This window comes from Helianthus annuus, chromosome 15, assembly GCF_002127325.2.
Source record: "Helianthus annuus cultivar XRQ/B chromosome 15, HanXRQr2.0-SUNRISE, whole genome shotgun sequence".
In the NCBI taxonomy this organism is placed as follows: Eukaryota; Viridiplantae; Streptophyta; class Magnoliopsida; order Asterales; family Asteraceae; genus Helianthus; species Helianthus annuus.
In genome coordinates, this window is record NC_035447.2 from 12,133,610 (window position 1) to 12,150,598 (window position 16,989).

General features: G+C 39.5%; 3 protein-coding genes across 3 annotated transcripts; 1 reads left to right on the top strand and 2 right to left on the bottom strand.

Moving 5' to 3' along the window:
* Positions 1–1,351: 1,351 nt before the first annotated feature.
* LOC118487366 lies at positions 1,352–3,183 on the bottom strand. Its single transcript, XM_035984161.1, has 2 exons — positions 2,223–3,183; positions 1,352–2,159 (listed from the first exon to the last, which is right to left on the bottom strand). Exons 1-2 carry the CDS (start codon positions 3,063–3,065, stop codon positions 1,563–1,565), a joined length of 1,440 nt encoding a protein of 479 aa, XP_035840054.1. The 5' UTR covers positions 3,066–3,183; the 3' UTR covers positions 1,352–1,562.
* Positions 3,178–4,399, bottom strand: LOC110913298. The gene is made up of 2 exons (XM_022158139.2): positions 3,679–4,399; positions 3,178–3,605 (listed from the first exon to the last, which is right to left on the bottom strand). Exons 1-2 carry the CDS (start codon positions 4,397–4,399, stop codon positions 3,178–3,180), a joined length of 1,149 nt encoding a protein of 382 aa, XP_022013831.2.
* A 4,062-nt stretch (positions 4,400–8,461) lies between these two features.
* LOC110910682 (BTB/POZ domain-containing protein DOT3) lies at positions 8,462–14,481 on the top strand. Its single transcript, XM_022155288.2, has 6 exons — positions 8,462–8,716; positions 8,929–8,998; positions 9,646–10,514; positions 12,194–12,452; positions 12,759–12,887; positions 13,917–14,481. Exons 1-6 carry the CDS (start codon positions 8,607–8,609, stop codon positions 14,295–14,297), a joined length of 1,818 nt encoding a protein of 605 aa, XP_022010980.1. The 5' UTR covers positions 8,462–8,606; the 3' UTR covers positions 14,298–14,481.
* Positions 14,482–16,989: the final 2,508 nt, after the last annotated feature.

Below are 16,989 nucleotides of genomic sequence, written 5' to 3' on the forward strand. Positions count from 1 at the left end.
CATCGAACAATGCCCAAGACCAGCAACAACGAAACACCATTTAGCCTTACCTATGGAATGGAGGCTATGATACCTGCTGAGGTAGGGTTACCATCGTTACGCCGTCTCGAAGTAAAAGATAACAATGACCAATCGCTCAGAGAGGGCCTAGATTTATTGGAAGAGAGGCGTGAGGCGGCCGCCATTAGCGAGGCACGTTACAAAAAAGCACTGGAAAAGTATTACAATAAGCGGGTGTCTAAATTAAGTTTCAAGGTGGGCGATTACGTCATGCGCGACAACGAAGCAAGTCGAGCGGAACCAACGGGAAAACTAGGCCCCAACTGGGAAGGTCCCTATGTCATCCAGGAAGACTTGGGCAAAGGAGCCTATCGCCTGTCCCGACTAGATGGCACGCCGGTCCCGCGCAGTTGGAACATCGCACAGCTGAAGAAATGCTATTTGTAATGCCTTGCTCCTAACAGCAAGAGTCAATTACCTTTTCCAGTTCGCATTTGTAACCCATCATGGGATTTTTACTCTTTGTTTATTTTTTAATGCAAGATTAATAAAGATGCAAGTTCATCTATTACAAAAATTACCATCGCACAATGAATGCATTATCCGGTAGAAACAAAAACAACACCCTTAAACACGAAATATTTTTCATTATAAGTCATAGGGTAACTACAACAAGCGCTTACGGCGGGTATCTTGGTAATAGATACATAAACCGCCTCAAAAAGCAGATAGGCATCATTACATATACATAGCCTATCTCAAAAAATCAAAAACCAAGTACTTGTCCCTGTTTTTAATAAAAACCAAACATAAGGGAACCAAAATACAGAACATGTTCATAAAACACCTATTGATGAAAGATGGGTGCCGTCACCACTGCAGGGGTAGGCACCCCCACATCATCATCGTCTTCCACCACCACCACAGGGTTGACGGCCAAGGGAGCAGTTGAGCCACCAACCATTCGGAACATCAAGCCAGAGGCATCCGTCGGCTGCCCCTTCGTCCGACCACCGGACTGACGCTGGTAGGTCAGACGATATCGCCGTTCAGGGTCCACCTGGATCAAGTCAGTCAACACATCAGCCGATAGCTGCATTCTGGGATCCTCTGGTTGAGGGTCCGGGATAACAAGGCTTTGACATGCTCGGTTGGCACGAACCGGAGCAGCATTTGGGATTGGTCGTCTGCTCCTAAGCATTGATCTTGTTACCGGATGCTGTAACATCAAAAGGCCATCAGCAGCGTCAAGCACCCGAAAGATCTCGGAAAGCCTTTGCCGGTATCGTTTTCTTTCCATTGCACAAACATAAACAAAAATGGAAACGAAGGGTGAATTTATAACAGTAGTTAACAAGTTTTGACAGTGATGACATCAGGTATATTAATTAAAAGTAATCATCACACATCACAGAGTCATATTTTCAACGACGGCGGTGTCAGAAATCATGACATTTGCATTAATTTGGCTGTCAAATCAAAACGGATAATGGGCACTAAACCCAATTTAAACAGTATCAGCAAGAGTACACAACGAGCAAAACAAATGAATAACGGAATGGTCAGTCTTCTTCGGACTCGTCCGCAGGGTCCAGCATCAGACGTAGCGAGTCTATTCCATCTTCATTAACTTTATCCATCAGATCGCCATAGCAAGGTAGAGGTTCGGTGTACGCAGCTTCAAGAGCCTTCGCCATATCAGCCTGTAACTTATTTTTGAGGGTTTGGAAGTCCGGCGGGACTCTTTCCGCTTGCTGGCAGTCCATGTAGCCCTTAAGTACACCATCATGATGACCAGCTTGGTAGGCAGCGGCGGAAAGACGGTCAATCAGGCTAGTAAAGTGGGACGACTCACGCAGAAATTCGAACGCCCCCACTAGCCCATTAGTTATCAACCAATTCCTGTCTCCCCGCATAGCCGCTAGCTGGTTGGTCAAATCATCGATCTCTGCATGGGATTGTGCCAGCGCGTCCTCCACCTCCCTTAACTTTGAAGACGACGATGCAGCAAGCTTATTGTTTTGGGTGACAAGGGAATCACAATGATCTTGCATCTCCTTGAATTTTGCCTCACGCTCCTCCAACTCTCCCTGCATCAGTCGGATCTTGGTATGACAGGTCTCTACTTCGGTTGTCAAATCCTGGTACCGCTCCTGAACCTGGGACACAAAATCAGTGTCAACACGAAATTTTTCCAATTGGGCCGATAACTCGTGTCTCACCTTCTGAGCCTCTGCCACAGCCTTGCGTTCCAACTCCTCTTGTACATTTTTCGCTTGAGCCAAAACCCTATCTTTTTCCGCCATATCGCGGGCCCATAAGATCCTTTCCTCAGCGAGATGTTCAGTTACCCTCCGCAAATCCTCCTCGGCCTTATTCTTCTCTGACAGAAATCGGGCCTCTTTCAACCCAGCGGTCTGCAGTTGACTTTCGAGGCGATGCTTGTCATCCCTCAGTTCTTGGATAATGACCCGGGCCTCATGAAGTTGGGTGTTATCACGCACCCACCGGCGCCGTATCTCTACCAACCGGCGAGGTAGGGTCACAGAATCTGATATAGACGAATTCATCAAATCCTCATTGTTTAACCCCTCAACATACGCCGCTTCAGCGGGGGGGTACGCCCTCTCAACCCAATGTTGGACAACTGGAGGAAAGATAAGTCGGGAAGATTCAGCAATCTTCCATTGAGGCTGGTAACGTTTATCCTGGGCATGAGGATCCCAACAAACGGTAGGTATAAACAAATCATCAATCAAGCGGGCACCATCGTCAGCAATGCCGCTGCTCGACGCATGATTATCGCCTCCACCCACGCTAGTTGCCTCATGCGCGGTCGACGCGGCAGCAGCATTGGTGTCAAAACCAGCAAACATGTCCTTGGGCGATTCAGGAAGGGTTGTGTCAAAACCACCTGATCGAAGCGAGGGCAGCGGCTCGGAAGTTACGGCTATGGATACCGTAGAACTAGGAATGGGCATGATGCAGCTCACAGCGGGAGCGAATGACGCTGAAACTTGTGGACTCGTAGGCATGCTGGTACTACCAGTACAAGACGCCGCCATAGTCGAAACAACAGTGGATGGCACACCCCCGGATGATATTCCCGCAAAGGTACCTGCACCACAAGACCAGACGGACGCTATCAGCAGGGACACTAGTATGCCATATGGTTATTTAAAATAAAATACCTGGTGAAATTGCACATGCGGCCTGCACCGCCTGAAACGCGCTCAGCGTAGGTGCCACAAAGATTTTCCTCTTTTTCGAAGCACGGCCAGGACTGGTCAGGTCGGAAGCTAAGGAAACTTCACGACTCGCGTTGGGCGTCTCTTCCATCACGGGCACGCTGACAGTGGTTGCTGCAGGTTTTCTCCCAGACAGCTTTAGCCGAATAGGTTTCTTCTCTGATGATGCTGAAGTAGCGGCCGCCATACCCGACAAGGGAGCGATATACTCCAAGGGATCCGTTGGCATCGCCGGTAGAAGAAATTGTTCCAGATGCACTTTCAACACATCTGGTTCCCCTTCATCAAGTCTCCGGTCGTTGGGTTTCAACGCCAGGTGACGTGGTGGATCAACAAAGTCAAACATCCCCCACTCCCCTGCGCAAAATACGTGATTTAATTAATACCGGATTTAAAAATATGTTAACCAGGTGTGGTAACGTAAACATACCTCCATCTTCCCGTTGGAATGAGGGATAACGCCTTATATCCGGCCATAACAGGCTCATACCAGCCATCACTAGCGCCCCTTCTGGAATAATAGTGCACTCAAAGGGGCGGCCACACAGTTTTACATACAGCGCATTTGACGCGTACGAATCTGCAGGGGGAGCATCATCCTTCACTTTATCCTTCGGTCCTTTATCTTGCCAATGCATTTCCCCGGGAATAGCACTGGCATCCAGGTAGAAGAATTTTTTCTTCCAATCCTTGTCTCTAGAACTTGTAGGGATCTCCCTCAGACATGATACTTCGGTATCCCGCCGATCAAAGGTAAAGAAAGGGGATTTCCACACAAGTACGAAGAAAGCCCTAAAGACGATCAGTTCTGGGATGTGACCAAGAGCTACGCAGGCATACTCGAATTGTCGAAGTTTCACAAGGCCAAGAGGATGTATTTGAGAAATGTGGATGCGGTAGAAATCAAGCACCAATTTCAAAAATTTGGTGATGGGTAACCGGAAGTTGCAAAACTTGAAAAAATCACTAAACAAAGTGATTTTACCTGCTTTCAGGGGAAAGGCGGTGTCGGTTTTTGACGGCAACACAGGATTCCATTCAGCCCTAATGCCATAATCATGGACCAAATTGTTGAAAGACATCACGCCCCATTTGCACAGTAGTACGTCCATGGAAGCGGCGGAAGAGGATTCGGTCGTTTTTGAAGCCATTGAATAGAGAAGATGGTGATAGAGTAATTTGGGGGTGATTTCTTGAACATCCGTTTAAGGCATCGTCTTTTATAAGATACGAAAACTTTTCAAATTCAAAAATGTGTACGAATCGACGCACGTGTCAATCACGGGAAAAGACAGCTGTCATTGACGAGATGACCCAACTGTCACATCCGCTATTTTCGCCGTCATTTCCAAAGGTCGTCACACAAATCATTACGAGTTTACCCTTTTTCTTTTTCTCTTAGTCCGACCTAATGGACTCCCTCCATGAGCTCGGACTGGGGGGACATGACGAGGTGTGACCCGCGTCGCTCACCCGACCCGGTTACAACCTTTTATATTTACATAAATACCCAGAATTATTCTAGAACCTTCCATATCTATAAGGAAGGTGCATAACTAAATCTCCCACTTTTCGGGAAGATCATGTAAATCTCCACCTTATCGGAGCACATCCTAAAATAAGGGAAACCCTAATTGAGAACCTATAAATAAAGACAAATACGTAAGGTACGATCATCTAATTCCCCTACACTTTTCCCTTCATATACTTCTCCAAAAGAACGAATACTTATTCTCACGCCGGAGGGTGGTTACAGGAATAACCCCATTCCTGTAACGAGTCCTAACGGTGTTTCTGTTTTGCAGCCACACGTTCGGGTCATTGATCGTTGAAGTTTCCCGAGTTGTTAAGGTCAGTGTTTCTTCAGCTCTAAAGCATGTTTCTTCACAATTGGTAGAGGTTAAACGAATCATGTTTCTCGTTTACAGGTTAATATGAATATGACTAGTTTAAAGTATTTTGTTTGTTTTTAAACATTAACTAGGTTTATCACCCTAGCCACGTTGCGGCGAACTTCTTTTGTTATTTATTCTGTGTTTACATGTGTTTTAAAATCATTACGAGCGCGTTGCACACGGAAGCACTCACAAGATAAAAAGAAAATGTAAAAAACTGTAAAAAATAATCGAAAAAAAATCAACCAAAAAAGTTGTATGTTAATGATGTTGTTCGTATGAAACCCGTGGTCAGAGATAAGCAAATAATATTGGGTATCGGTACCGAATTTCCCGAACAGAAGGATCCTAAGTACCAACTCGGTACCGACTTTTGGCGTTTCTAGTACCCGTTTGCTACCGATTTTTACCTTCATATACTGGTACCGTAACCGGTATTTTCGGTATCGGTTGCCACGAAGCTCTGATCAGGGATGAGCAAATGGTACCGTGTAGCAGTACCGAATTTCCCGAACTAAAAGATTTTCAAACTCAATCCGGTACCGACTTTTGGCGTTTCTGTATCAGGTTGGTACCGATTTTTACCTTCATGTAGCGATAATGAATCGAACCGTACCGGTATTTTCGATACCAGTATTGATTAACACCAACCTTATCCAACTTAGAAAGTAAAAAAAATAATAACTATTATTAATATATTAATATATGATTATAATATATTATAATAACTATTCATTTCATTTGCTTTTTTAATATATAGTAATAGTAATAGTAATAGTAATAATAATAATAATAATAGTAATAGTAATAATAATAATTAAAAATTTAAAGCAAATAATACAAATATTTATAAAACACAATACCCGTTTCTCTTTTAGTCGTGGGTATAAAAATACTATCAATTTAAGTTATACGATTAAAACACTTTTTACCATTTATAATCAAATGGGTTAATCCATGACACATTAGGTTAAACCGAATCCCGTATTTAGATATATATGTTCATGGTTCGATTATAAATTGACCCGAATATATTTAAAATGCATATTAAGTTGGAATATTGGATTTTAGTAATCTCAACTATTCGTCATTGGCCACCAACAGTCTCAACTTCAAAAATAACCACGGGCAGTTCCAACTATTGACATATTGACCACCAATGGACCCTGAATAACAGAACCCTAACGCTGTTAGTCTCCGGTCGCTGAAAAACGGCTAGAAAATGGTCTTTAAAGATCCGATCTAAGGTTACAAAGAGGTTTGAGATGAAAATGCTGAGTTTTCCAGCCAAAAAGTTGAGTTTTCCGACCAAAGAGAAGTTTTCCGGTGAAAAAAGAGTTTTCCGACGACTTCAATAACTGGCACTTTTACTAGAAAAAGGTTCATATGGGTCCATAATAAAGTTACAAAGAGGTTTAGGACGAAAAGGTTGAGTTTTTCGGCCAAAAAGGAGTTTTCCGGTGACCGGAGATTAACAGCGTTAGGGTTCTTTTAGTCAGGGTTCATTGGAGACTAATATATTAATAGTTGAGACTGCCAATGGTTACTTTTTAAGTTGAAACTGTTGGCAGCCAACGGCGAATAATTAAGATTATTAAAATCCAATATTTCTATTAAGATTGAGTTATTAAATAAATTCAGTCAGTTCCTTTTATTTATGGCTAGGTTGTTGGTAAGAATGATTAAGGTTTTTCAAGTCCATATAGGAAAGAGTTTTGGATGATGCAGTGGTTAAAATGTGCGGCTCAAACGTAAGACATGTATTTGTTTGGGAACTTTCGAGATATATAACAATCAAATTATTCCATATACAAACAAGTAACTTTTTCATGCATAAAGACTTGTAATTTGTGCTTTGGGGATTTCTCAAAAAAAATAACTTGATTTTTTAGTTTTAACCCAAAGGTTTTTACCTTTTGCAATTTTAACCTTACAAAATTTGTTTTTTTAACTTTAACTCAAAACTTTTCATTATTTGCAATTTAACTTCACAACTTTTGTCAATTATACTTTTCGTCTTTGGTTTAACGTTTTTACGTTTCGTTACGTATAGTTCTAAATTTTTCGAGTTAATACGACGCAACGTATGTGTGGTTCAACTTTTTTATGTTTTGTTTCAAATTTTGAAAGTTAACACCGCGCAACGTGCATGTGTGGTTCAACGTTTTTACCTCTATTTTTTCATGTTTGACAGGTTCGTCGCAACACGCAGATCCTAGGTCGAGTCAGTATTGGTGGTCGATCACGGTTGTGTGACATTAGTACTATTTGACACCGTTTTACGCCCCGCCGCAATGCGGGGTGTGCTTTGGGGGTTTTCCAAAGAATAATGGTTATGCATATGGTTGTCGTAACCTTGGCTTTAGGGGTTTTCCAAAAAAAAATTGATTTTTTTTACTTTTCACCCAAAAGTATTTCATAAATTACCTTTAACCCAAAACTATTTGTTTTTTTTACTTTTAACCCAGAACTTTTTATTTTTTGCAATTTATCCTCACAACTATTTTTACTTTCAACTTTAATCCTTTATAGTTTTCATTTTCCGCAAATTTTTCGCTTTATGCTTGGTTCTAAATTATGTGACTTAACACATCGCAACGTGCGTCTTTGATTTAACGTTTTACGTTTCGTTTTAAATTTTGCGAGTTAACACGACGCAACGTGCGTGTATGGGTGAATGTTTTTACATCGTCTATTTGTTTCCTGTTTGACAGGTTTAACATAACGTGTGAGTCCTAGGTCGACTTAGTTATAACTAAAGAATCCCCGCCGCATTGCGGCGGGTCTCAATTCTAGTTCATAGAAAACATCAAACTTTTAATATGAAGAAAACTATTTTAAAAAGAATAAACTGTTAAAACGGTCCCTGAAGTTTGGTCACTTTTGTCACTTTAGTTCAAAACTCAAACCTTTTGAATCTGGTTCCTGTTGTTTCATTTTTGTTGCCATTTTCATCCAAAATAAAAATCTGGTAAGATTTTTTAGTTAACATCCAGTTTTCTGTCTTTTTCCTCCCTTTTAATGAAGGTCAAAATGATCTTTTAATATTTTATTATAACAAATTAAAAAAATCTAATCATTTTACCCTTCATTACCACATAAAATGAATAAACCCATTACACATAGCCTCACACCATTGAAGCACTCATATGAGTAGGTGGGAGAAAAATCAGTAATGCACTTGGCTGCATGGACCATAGTAGCTAGCTCTATTTGGTTTGGTCCACAATTCTAAAAGTCTTATGTTAATACTAGCTAGTAATGTATCCATCACTTTATTCTTTTTAAATTGAAACTAAATCATTTTAATTCTTTGTTATATTTAAACAATTAGTTAGACACCTGCACAAACTACAAAACTCTCTATATATACACACACATATATATATATATAATTGAATCACAAACTACAAACTCTCTATATATACATATATATAACTGAGTCATATCCGAATTTTATGAAATGGCCCAATCACAATACCCCGAGATCAACTACGAAGAACAAGACTTGGCTGTTCCTCCTCCAACACTTATTTCTACAGCAGAAAGCTTCGAGAAGAAGGGCAATTCATGGTAACAACAACAACATTCATATATCATTACACTTCTCCCTACTGCTTTCAATATTCGTTTTAAACCGAAAAAAGATTCCAAAGATGTTTGAAAACATATATGTTCTAAGATATCTAACAAAACCGAATCGATAAACACCACTATTTCTGGTTCAGATATAATTTGTTAATAGCTTCTTAAGAAACTATAACCGATCAAATATGAACTCGCAGGTTTGTCATATCTCAGCTTCCATCAGACTTAGCAGTGACAGTTGATGATGTTACATTTTATGTTCACAAGGTACCCACAATCTAAATTATTACAACATGGTTGTGCTAAACGTACCTCATTCCTCCTTATTTTCACCGAATTTATCCTCTACTGAATTAGTCATTTCATCTCTCTAATTCGGTACTTTTTTCATAAATGAGAACATGGGGTACATTTAGCCAACTTTTATTTTCACTGGTGTCATGTTTTCTAAAACTGTGTTAGGATCAAATACAAATAGATTTAACATGGTAACCGTACAAATACAAATAGATTTAACATGGTAACCGTACAAATAACCAGAGTAATTATCATGTTAACACTAGAGTTAGTTATTAGTTATTATTACTCTACATATTTAAAAGGAATAATGGATTTTCATAATTCCAACTATTAGTTGTTGACCGACAACGGTCTCAACTTCAAAAATAACCAGTGGTGGTCCCACCTTTTCACATATTGTAAACCAATAGACTTTTGCTAAAAGAGCTTTCAATTATTTTGGATTCATTTTCCTTTTCTATTAACAAACGTCTATTGGTTTACAATATCTGAAAAGGTGAGACCACTACTGGTTGTTTTTTAAGTTGGGACCGTTGCCGACCAACAGCTATAGTTGGGATTATTAAAATCCATACGAACGCATTGTTGACTCCACTTTGTAATCTTATGTTCAGTATCCACTGCTAGCAAGATGTGGTTATCTAGAACAGAACGCGTTACAGCCTTCGATCTCAAACCACGGTTTCGAACTAAAACTGCAAAGCCTTCCAGGCGGAGCAGAAGCGTTCGAAACCGTGGTTAAGTTTTGCTACGGTCTTCCAGTATCGTTAAGCCCAAGAAACGCCGCACCCTTAAGATGTGCAGCCGAGTTTCTGGACATGAGTGAAGAACTCGAAGAAGGAAACCTCATATCAAAAACGGAATCATTCCTCACTTTCGTAGTCTTTTCTTCATGGAAAGACTCTATTACGGTGTTAAAATCGTGCCAAGGGCTCTCTCCATGGGCCGAAAACCTCCAGATAGTAAGAAGATGTTGCGATTCAATCGCGTGGGCTTGTCAAGAGACCACGAGTGAACAAAGCCAATGGTTAAACGACGTTGCCACGCTCCGGATCGATCATTTTAAGCGGATCATGACATCGATGGCGCTAAAAGGGCTAAGACCTGAGTTTTTAGGCTCATGCATCATGATGTATGCCGAAAAATGGTTGCTAGCTCGAAACGATGTGGAGATTGAAGGCGCGAAACGACATACGAATAGAAGAAAGGAGCTGAAATGGTGCATTCAACAGGGAAGGAAAAGAGAGCAGGAGTTTGAGAATGAAGAGCAAAGAATGATTTTAGAGAGTTTGGTGGGAATATTACCACATGAAAAAGAGGCTATTTCATGCAAGTTTTTGTTGTGGATGTTGAAAATGGGTGTGGTGTATTCTATATCACCAGCTTTGATTTTTGAGCTTGAAAAAAGAGCTGGGATGGTGTTGGAAAATGCAAGTGTGTATGATCTTTTGATACCTAATGGAGAACAAGGAACACAAGTAAAGTAAGCTTTCAAATTACATTATCTTTTTTTACTAGTTACTTTATAGTTAGTTGATCATTTATATATGCACTTTTTCAGTAGATTCTCAAGCTTGAAAATTTAAAAAGTTGTAAACATGACACATGGGTGAATACACACTAGAATTATATATTGTTTCTAAGAGCATCACCAATAAGAAAGCCTAAAAACACATAAAAATGTGCCACATCAACTGCCACTTCATAAAAACACCAATTCTTTAAAAACACCTAAACCCACCCAATAAGAAAAACTAAAAATACCCAAAAACATTACCACATCATCATCGCCACCTCCTAAAAAAATCCCTCTCTATCTAAATAATATATAATTAAAAGGACAAGGTGGCCCACCATTTGGTTGTTTTTAGTCATTTTGTTAGACCACCCGTAGTGGGGCGTTATTTTTAAAAAAAATTGAAAAAAAAACGCCCCCTCCCCCACTACACTAGGCGTTTTGGGGCGTTACTTTTGGAAAAAATGGCTCCAGCGTGTAAATTAAAACGCTTGCACACAACCATGACCAACCAATCACCACTCACATGTCTGACAAGTTCATTTAATGCCGCCCACTTTTGCAAAGGAGTAGCAGCTTTCTCTTTGCCCCAACCAATGAGAAACTAGTAAGTGTTTTTTTTTTTTAATGATTGGAAGGGGTATTATTTGGGCGTTATTGGCATAATGCCCCACTACACCACTTTTGCTATAATGCCCCATCGCTGACTAGGACGTCACGTGTCGGATAATGCCCCATGATGGGGGCATTATAACACATTACCACTACACATGGTCTTAGAAGAACATATCTCAAATATGGGGCACAAAAACAAGGTCTACAATGGATGATGTGGAAAAATGAGTAAAACCAATACCCAAAAACGTGTTTTTGTATTATTTATTGGTCCTTTAAAGAACAGTGTACATGTGCATATATATCTAGAGACTAAAACAAAACCCTAAGATAAAACCTTAAGGGACTAAACCTTAATTAATGGGCTTAACCATAATTTACAATACTTGTTACACCTTTGTAGTTTGAATAAGAGGCATGCATACCATAATTTACAATAATTGTTACACCTCCTACACTATTTTCAAAAACTGAACGAATTACAAATCGAACATCGATCCTGAATTTTGAAAGCCAAAAAAGATTTTAAAAAAAAAAAACAGGCACCGACCCTTAATTTTTAAAATCATAGCGCAACTGACAACAATGATAAAGAACGAAAATGAAACACATAAACAGAATATTAAGGTAAATATATAAGATTATTCAAACACGACCACAATAATCAACGTCGGCTTCTTTAAATTTTGATTGTATTTTTCTTTTCCTTTATTTTTCCAACTAAACATCGAATCGAAATGACGTCTAGCTAGCTTGAGAGGCCATGTTAGTGAGTAACATATTATACATAATATATATCAGTTTGGATTTATTGTAGTTATGTCCTATATATTAGTAGAGATATAAAATCTTATAAGCATGACAACAAGAACTCCTATAAATCAAAACTGTTTATATATTCTAGTGAGTCCCTAGAAATCTAAACAAGTTCAAAAACCTCCTAGAAACTATTATTATTTTTGCTAGACCACCTGGAAATTATAAAAGAAAAAAAAAATCAAATATTACTTATTGATCCAAATGTGGTGCAGGTCAATGGTTGATCATACTATGTACAATGTCGATTCGGTTCAAAGGATCTTGGAATATTACTTGATGAACGAAGAGCAGCAACAAACAGAAACTCATGGGAAAGCAAACATTAGTAAATTATTGGATAGTTACCTTGCTGAAATAGCAGGAGACCCAAACCTTTCGGCTACCAAGTTTCAAGCGATTGCTGAAACATTACCACATGCCGCTCGTCCCTGTGATGATGGACTCTACAGAGCGATCGATATATATCTAAAGGTCAGACACTAGCTTTAAGACCCTTCGCTAAATTAGCAACTTGGTTGTTTCAATAGTGGCAGAACCAGAACTTTTTAGTTGTGGGTAACAAGGGGGTCCAACTTTTGTTTATCATAAAAAGCCTCATATTTTATATGTGAAAATCGAGTAAGTTCTGGTGACCGTGGTCAAAAGAACCATTGAACCCCCCCCCCCCCCCGATCCTACAAACGTGTTGCGCCCCTGAGCTATTTGAAACTGTTATTTACTTGTTATTTCTCAAAATGGAAGTCACTTTTAAATTGTTTTATTCCTCGTAACCTCCAGGCGCATCCTGCATTGTCTGAACACGACAGAAGAAGATTATGTAGAGTCGTGGATTGTCAAAAGCTTTCTGTTGATGCATGTGCACACGCAGCACAAAACGATCGACTGCCTCTAAGAACCATTATACAGGTAACCATCATGCGCTGCCATAAATCTCCGATTGTTAGTAGGGGTGTTCGTGAGCCAAGCTGCTCATGAGCCACTCGAGATAGCCTCGTTAAAAGTTTGAATCAAGTTGCTTCAATAAGCTAGAGCCCAAAAATAAGCTTGTTTTATTAATGTCCTTTAGCACGAGCTTCAGGAACTCAAGTAGGATCGTAAGCTTAAACGAGCCTACTACTTATATATTCTAATTTAATATATTATATATCCATTTTTTTTATCTATAACTATTGTTATATATTATTTTACAATAAAAGTAACTATATAGAAGTTAATAAAAATAAGGCAAATTGGAAAATAATAATCCATCTTTCTGAAATTGGCCGATAATAATCCCAAGTCAGTTATTAGCCAATAATAATCTGACCTCGTCCATTTTTTTTTGTAAAACAGACCACCGTTAAAATAAGCTTAACGGAGTTAAGTTTTTTTCCGAATTACAAACCGATGTTTTAGGGCTTTTGATCAGAACGAGGATACGAGTCGATTGATGTAAAACTTACCTCGAAATTGTGTTCGAAAATGGCTTGAATTTTGTTAATTGGAAGTTAAACACCCGAATTGAAGCACCGTTTTCGTGGGTTGGGGGCAGTATTTTGAGGTAAGTTTTACATCAATCGACTTGTATCCTCGTTCTGATCAAAAGCCCTAAAACATCGGTTTGTAATTCGGAAAAAAAACTTAACTCCGTTAAGCTTATTTTAACGGCGGTCTATTCTACAAAAAAATGGACAAGGCTGGATTATTATTGGCTAATAACTGACTTCGGATTATTATCGGCCAATTTCAGAATGATGGGATTATTATTTTCCAATTTGCCTAAAAATAATAATAAACAAGCCCGGCCTCGAGCTAAAAAAACTACCCACAAGTCCAGGTCAATCTTTAGAAATAGAGCTTGAAACGAGCCAAGCTTGAGCTTAGATATGCTTGTGCTTGACTTGGCTCGTTTACATGACGACTAATTGTTAGAACACTCTAAACGATAAACCACAGGTATTGTTCGCGGAGCAAATGAAGCTGCGCGCAACAATGACCAGAAAGCAGGAAGCAGAAGATCACAGTGAAAACTCATCAGAGGTGCAGGAAGATAACTGGTCATCTTCAAAGGAAGAAATCAAAATGCTTAAAGTAGAACTGGAGAAAATGATGACATTGATTGAAGAGCTTCAAAGGGACTACATAAACTTACAACAAGATTGTAAAAAAATGAAAACAAATCAGAAAGATTTATCTGGTTGGATTTTAGGGTGGAAAAAGCTTAAATTGTTTAATGGGAAAATAAATGAAAATGAAAATAGAGAGGGTAAAGAAAAAGAAAAAGAAAAAAGATTGAGCTCTATATTCAGGTTTAGAAGGAGGCAATCTATATCCTGAACAAGTTCTATAGTATGGATCAATATAGTTTTATACAGTTTGTAATTTTTAGGGTATAGATTGTTGGTAGTTTTTGTGAAGCTTGTATGACGGTTTATTTCTAAACGATGGATGTAGCGATAAAAAATGCGCGTCTGAAGGGGTCGAAAATCATTATCAATGGACTGACTATACATCTTACATGGAGGCATTCTTCTAATGAATATGGCCATCTATAGTGTAGTGATGAATGCAAATAGAGTTTGTATTAAAACATGATAGTTTTTAGAGATTTCACAATGCTAAATAATTAGTGGTTGTTAAAACAAACAACTTTAACTGACGACCAGTAATGGATTACTAAGTGCCTCGTATGAGCCGAAAAAAGGCCTTTAGGTGGTCGATGGTGGGTTGTGGTGGTGCGCTGGTGGGCTAAGGTGGTGGTTGGAGGCGGAGGCCGATGGTCGAGTGGTGGTGTGGTGTTGATTGTTGCCGCGTTGTGTTCTGTTTCCTCTTTTTATATTTATTGTTTTATTATTATTTAGATAATTATGGATTATAGATGGCCCAATAAGTTTGGATTATCAATAATGGATCAAAATAAGTTTGTTTGGGCCCAGTATAAGTTATAAAGTTCTTAATTTTTTTAGAGAGGGCCCAATAAGCCAATAAATTTATTGTTTTCATATTTTTAAACGTATATATAAAAAAATTTAGTATAAGAGTTCTGGGACAACACCCCCTAAACTTGGTGTTAAGAGTTGGTGTCTCATACCTTCCACAAAAAAATGACTCATAAACCAAAGTAACACGTACCCTTTTGCTCATCTCGTGTTAAAAAAGACATTGATATCTATGGTAGAGCCCGTAGAGGGCATGTCCCGATGATATTGAAATCGTCATTTTTGAAAACTCGTTCATCGATTTGAGCCGCCTTTCTCTTGCCAGAATAGAGGGCATCCCACATAGCATCGTCGTTCTGACTTTCCATGCTCATATTTCTTATTTTGTGAGTATGGTCCTCTAGGCGGGGATCTTGCACATATAGATATACACTTAGTCGGCGTTTATGACATAAAAGTTAAATTTGCACATACACATAACACACTCATAAAAATTTAGTACATGACTCGGGGAACTGGGTTTGGGACGTACTTCTAATAGCACAAAGGACCGTTGTGCAACCTCTTAACTATTATGGCTTTGTAAACAACTCCTGTGTCATTAAATATGTACAAGTAAGACAAATAGTTAACAATATTAGATTAAGAATACAATAAATAAAAAGCTACAAAACAGGTTATATCATAGCTTAGCCCTCATCTAAATCTCTTTTTGGCTAGGAAGCTCAGAAGGTTGCAACGTAGCATTGGGGCAGTAGCGTTACCTCAAAATGGTGTGCTCGGATCGACCATCAATGTTAACACATTCTAGAGACTAGACTAATACATGGCGTGCGAATCATTCTATGCATGTTTCACATGACTCACAAGGTATAGAAAATTCGTTCTAAAGATTTTAAGATAATCTCCTACAGCCCTACAATATCAAAGAAAATCCTTATAATTTCACGTTTTGGGTGAAATAGATTATCTAAATGGCTTAATTATATGTATCATTTGTCTTCTTTATCACTATGATTATAGTCTTACTGCGATTTTAGTGGGCAAGCAACAATGAACCATTGACGGTCAACTGGTTTCGCAGGTTATGATGTTCAAGTATTTACGATCGTTGGTACAAAAGGATGGGAAGATAGACAGTGACGTAGTCAAACGCATCCAAGCTAGCTGCCTCAGGGGTATTGTGTGACAGGAGGTTCCCAACTAAATTAAAAAGTAAATTTAATAGAGTTGCAGTTAGACCTGCTATGTTATATGAGATGGATTGTTAGGCTATCAAGAAGACACAAGCGTGCAAAATGGAGCTAGCAGAGATGAGGATGCTAAGGTGGATGTGTGGGCACACAATGTTAGACCAGATTAGAAATAAGGTTTTTAGGGAAAAGTTAGGGGTGACTAGCATATCAGGTAGAGGGGGCAATCTTGACCCAAAACCTTTCAAATGGGTCAATTTGGGTTGCTTTTAAAATTATATGGGTTGGTATGGGTAAGATATTTTAACTAAATGGGTCACAATGGGTCACTTGAAATTCCATCTTGTTATTTTCGGGTCAAAGCGGGTCGACAACATTAAATAAATGGGTCGATGTGGGTTAGTGTCTTAAAGAAATTGGGAAAGTTTCGGATCGGAATGGGTTTCGAGCCGGCACAAGTATCCGCACGAGACAAGTTACGGCACGAACGGGTTTTGGATCGGAACGGGTTCAGTTCAAATTGAGTTTCGGGCCGAGACGGGTTTCGGCGCGACACAGGTTTTGGACCGGAACGGGGTCGGTTCGGGTTGGGTTTCGGGCCGACACGGGTTTCTGCACGGGACAGCTTTCGAATCGCAACGGGTTTTGTGCCGACACGAGTTGACACGAGTTTCCGCACGAGACGAGTTTCGGGTCGGGACGAGTTTTGTACCGTTTCGAATCGAACCGTTTCGACGCGAGCTGTTTCGACCCGTACCGTTTCAACCAGTGCCGTTTCGACCCGTACTGTTTCGAATCGAACCGTTTCGACCAATACCTTTTCGAACCGAACCGTTTCGATGCGAACCGTTTCGACGCATACCGTTTCGACTCGAACCGTTTCGACCCGTACCGTTT

Bases quoted from the DNA above. Each gene is read 5' to 3' on its own strand.
- LOC110910682 (XM_022155288.2), top strand. From the start codon at position 8,607: ATGGCCCAATCACAATACCCCGAGATCAACTACGAAGAACAAGACTTG. The intron at 8,999-9,645 runs GTACCCACAATC...TCTTATGTTCAG, and splicing joins TTACATTTTATGTTCACAAG to TATCCACTGCTAGCAAGATG. The intron at 10,515-12,193 runs GTAAGCTTTCAA...AATGTGGTGCAG, and splicing joins GAACAAGGAACACAAGTAAA to GTCAATGGTTGATCATACTA.
- LOC110913298 (XM_022158139.2), bottom strand. From the start codon at position 4,399: ATGGCTTCAAAAACGACCGAATCCTCTTCCGCCGCTTCCATGGACGTA. The intron at 3,606-3,678 runs GTATGTTTACGT...TATTTTGCGCAG, and splicing joins ATTCCAACGGGAAGATGGAG to GGGAGTGGGGGATGTTTGAC.
- LOC118487366 (XM_035984161.1), bottom strand. From the start codon at position 3,065: ATGGCGGCGTCTTGTACTGGTAGTACCAGCATGCCTACGAGTCCACAA. The intron at 2,160-2,222 runs GTGAGACACGAG...TTTGTGTCCCAG, and splicing joins CTGTGGCAGAGGCTCAGAAG to GTTCAGGAGCGGTACCAGGA.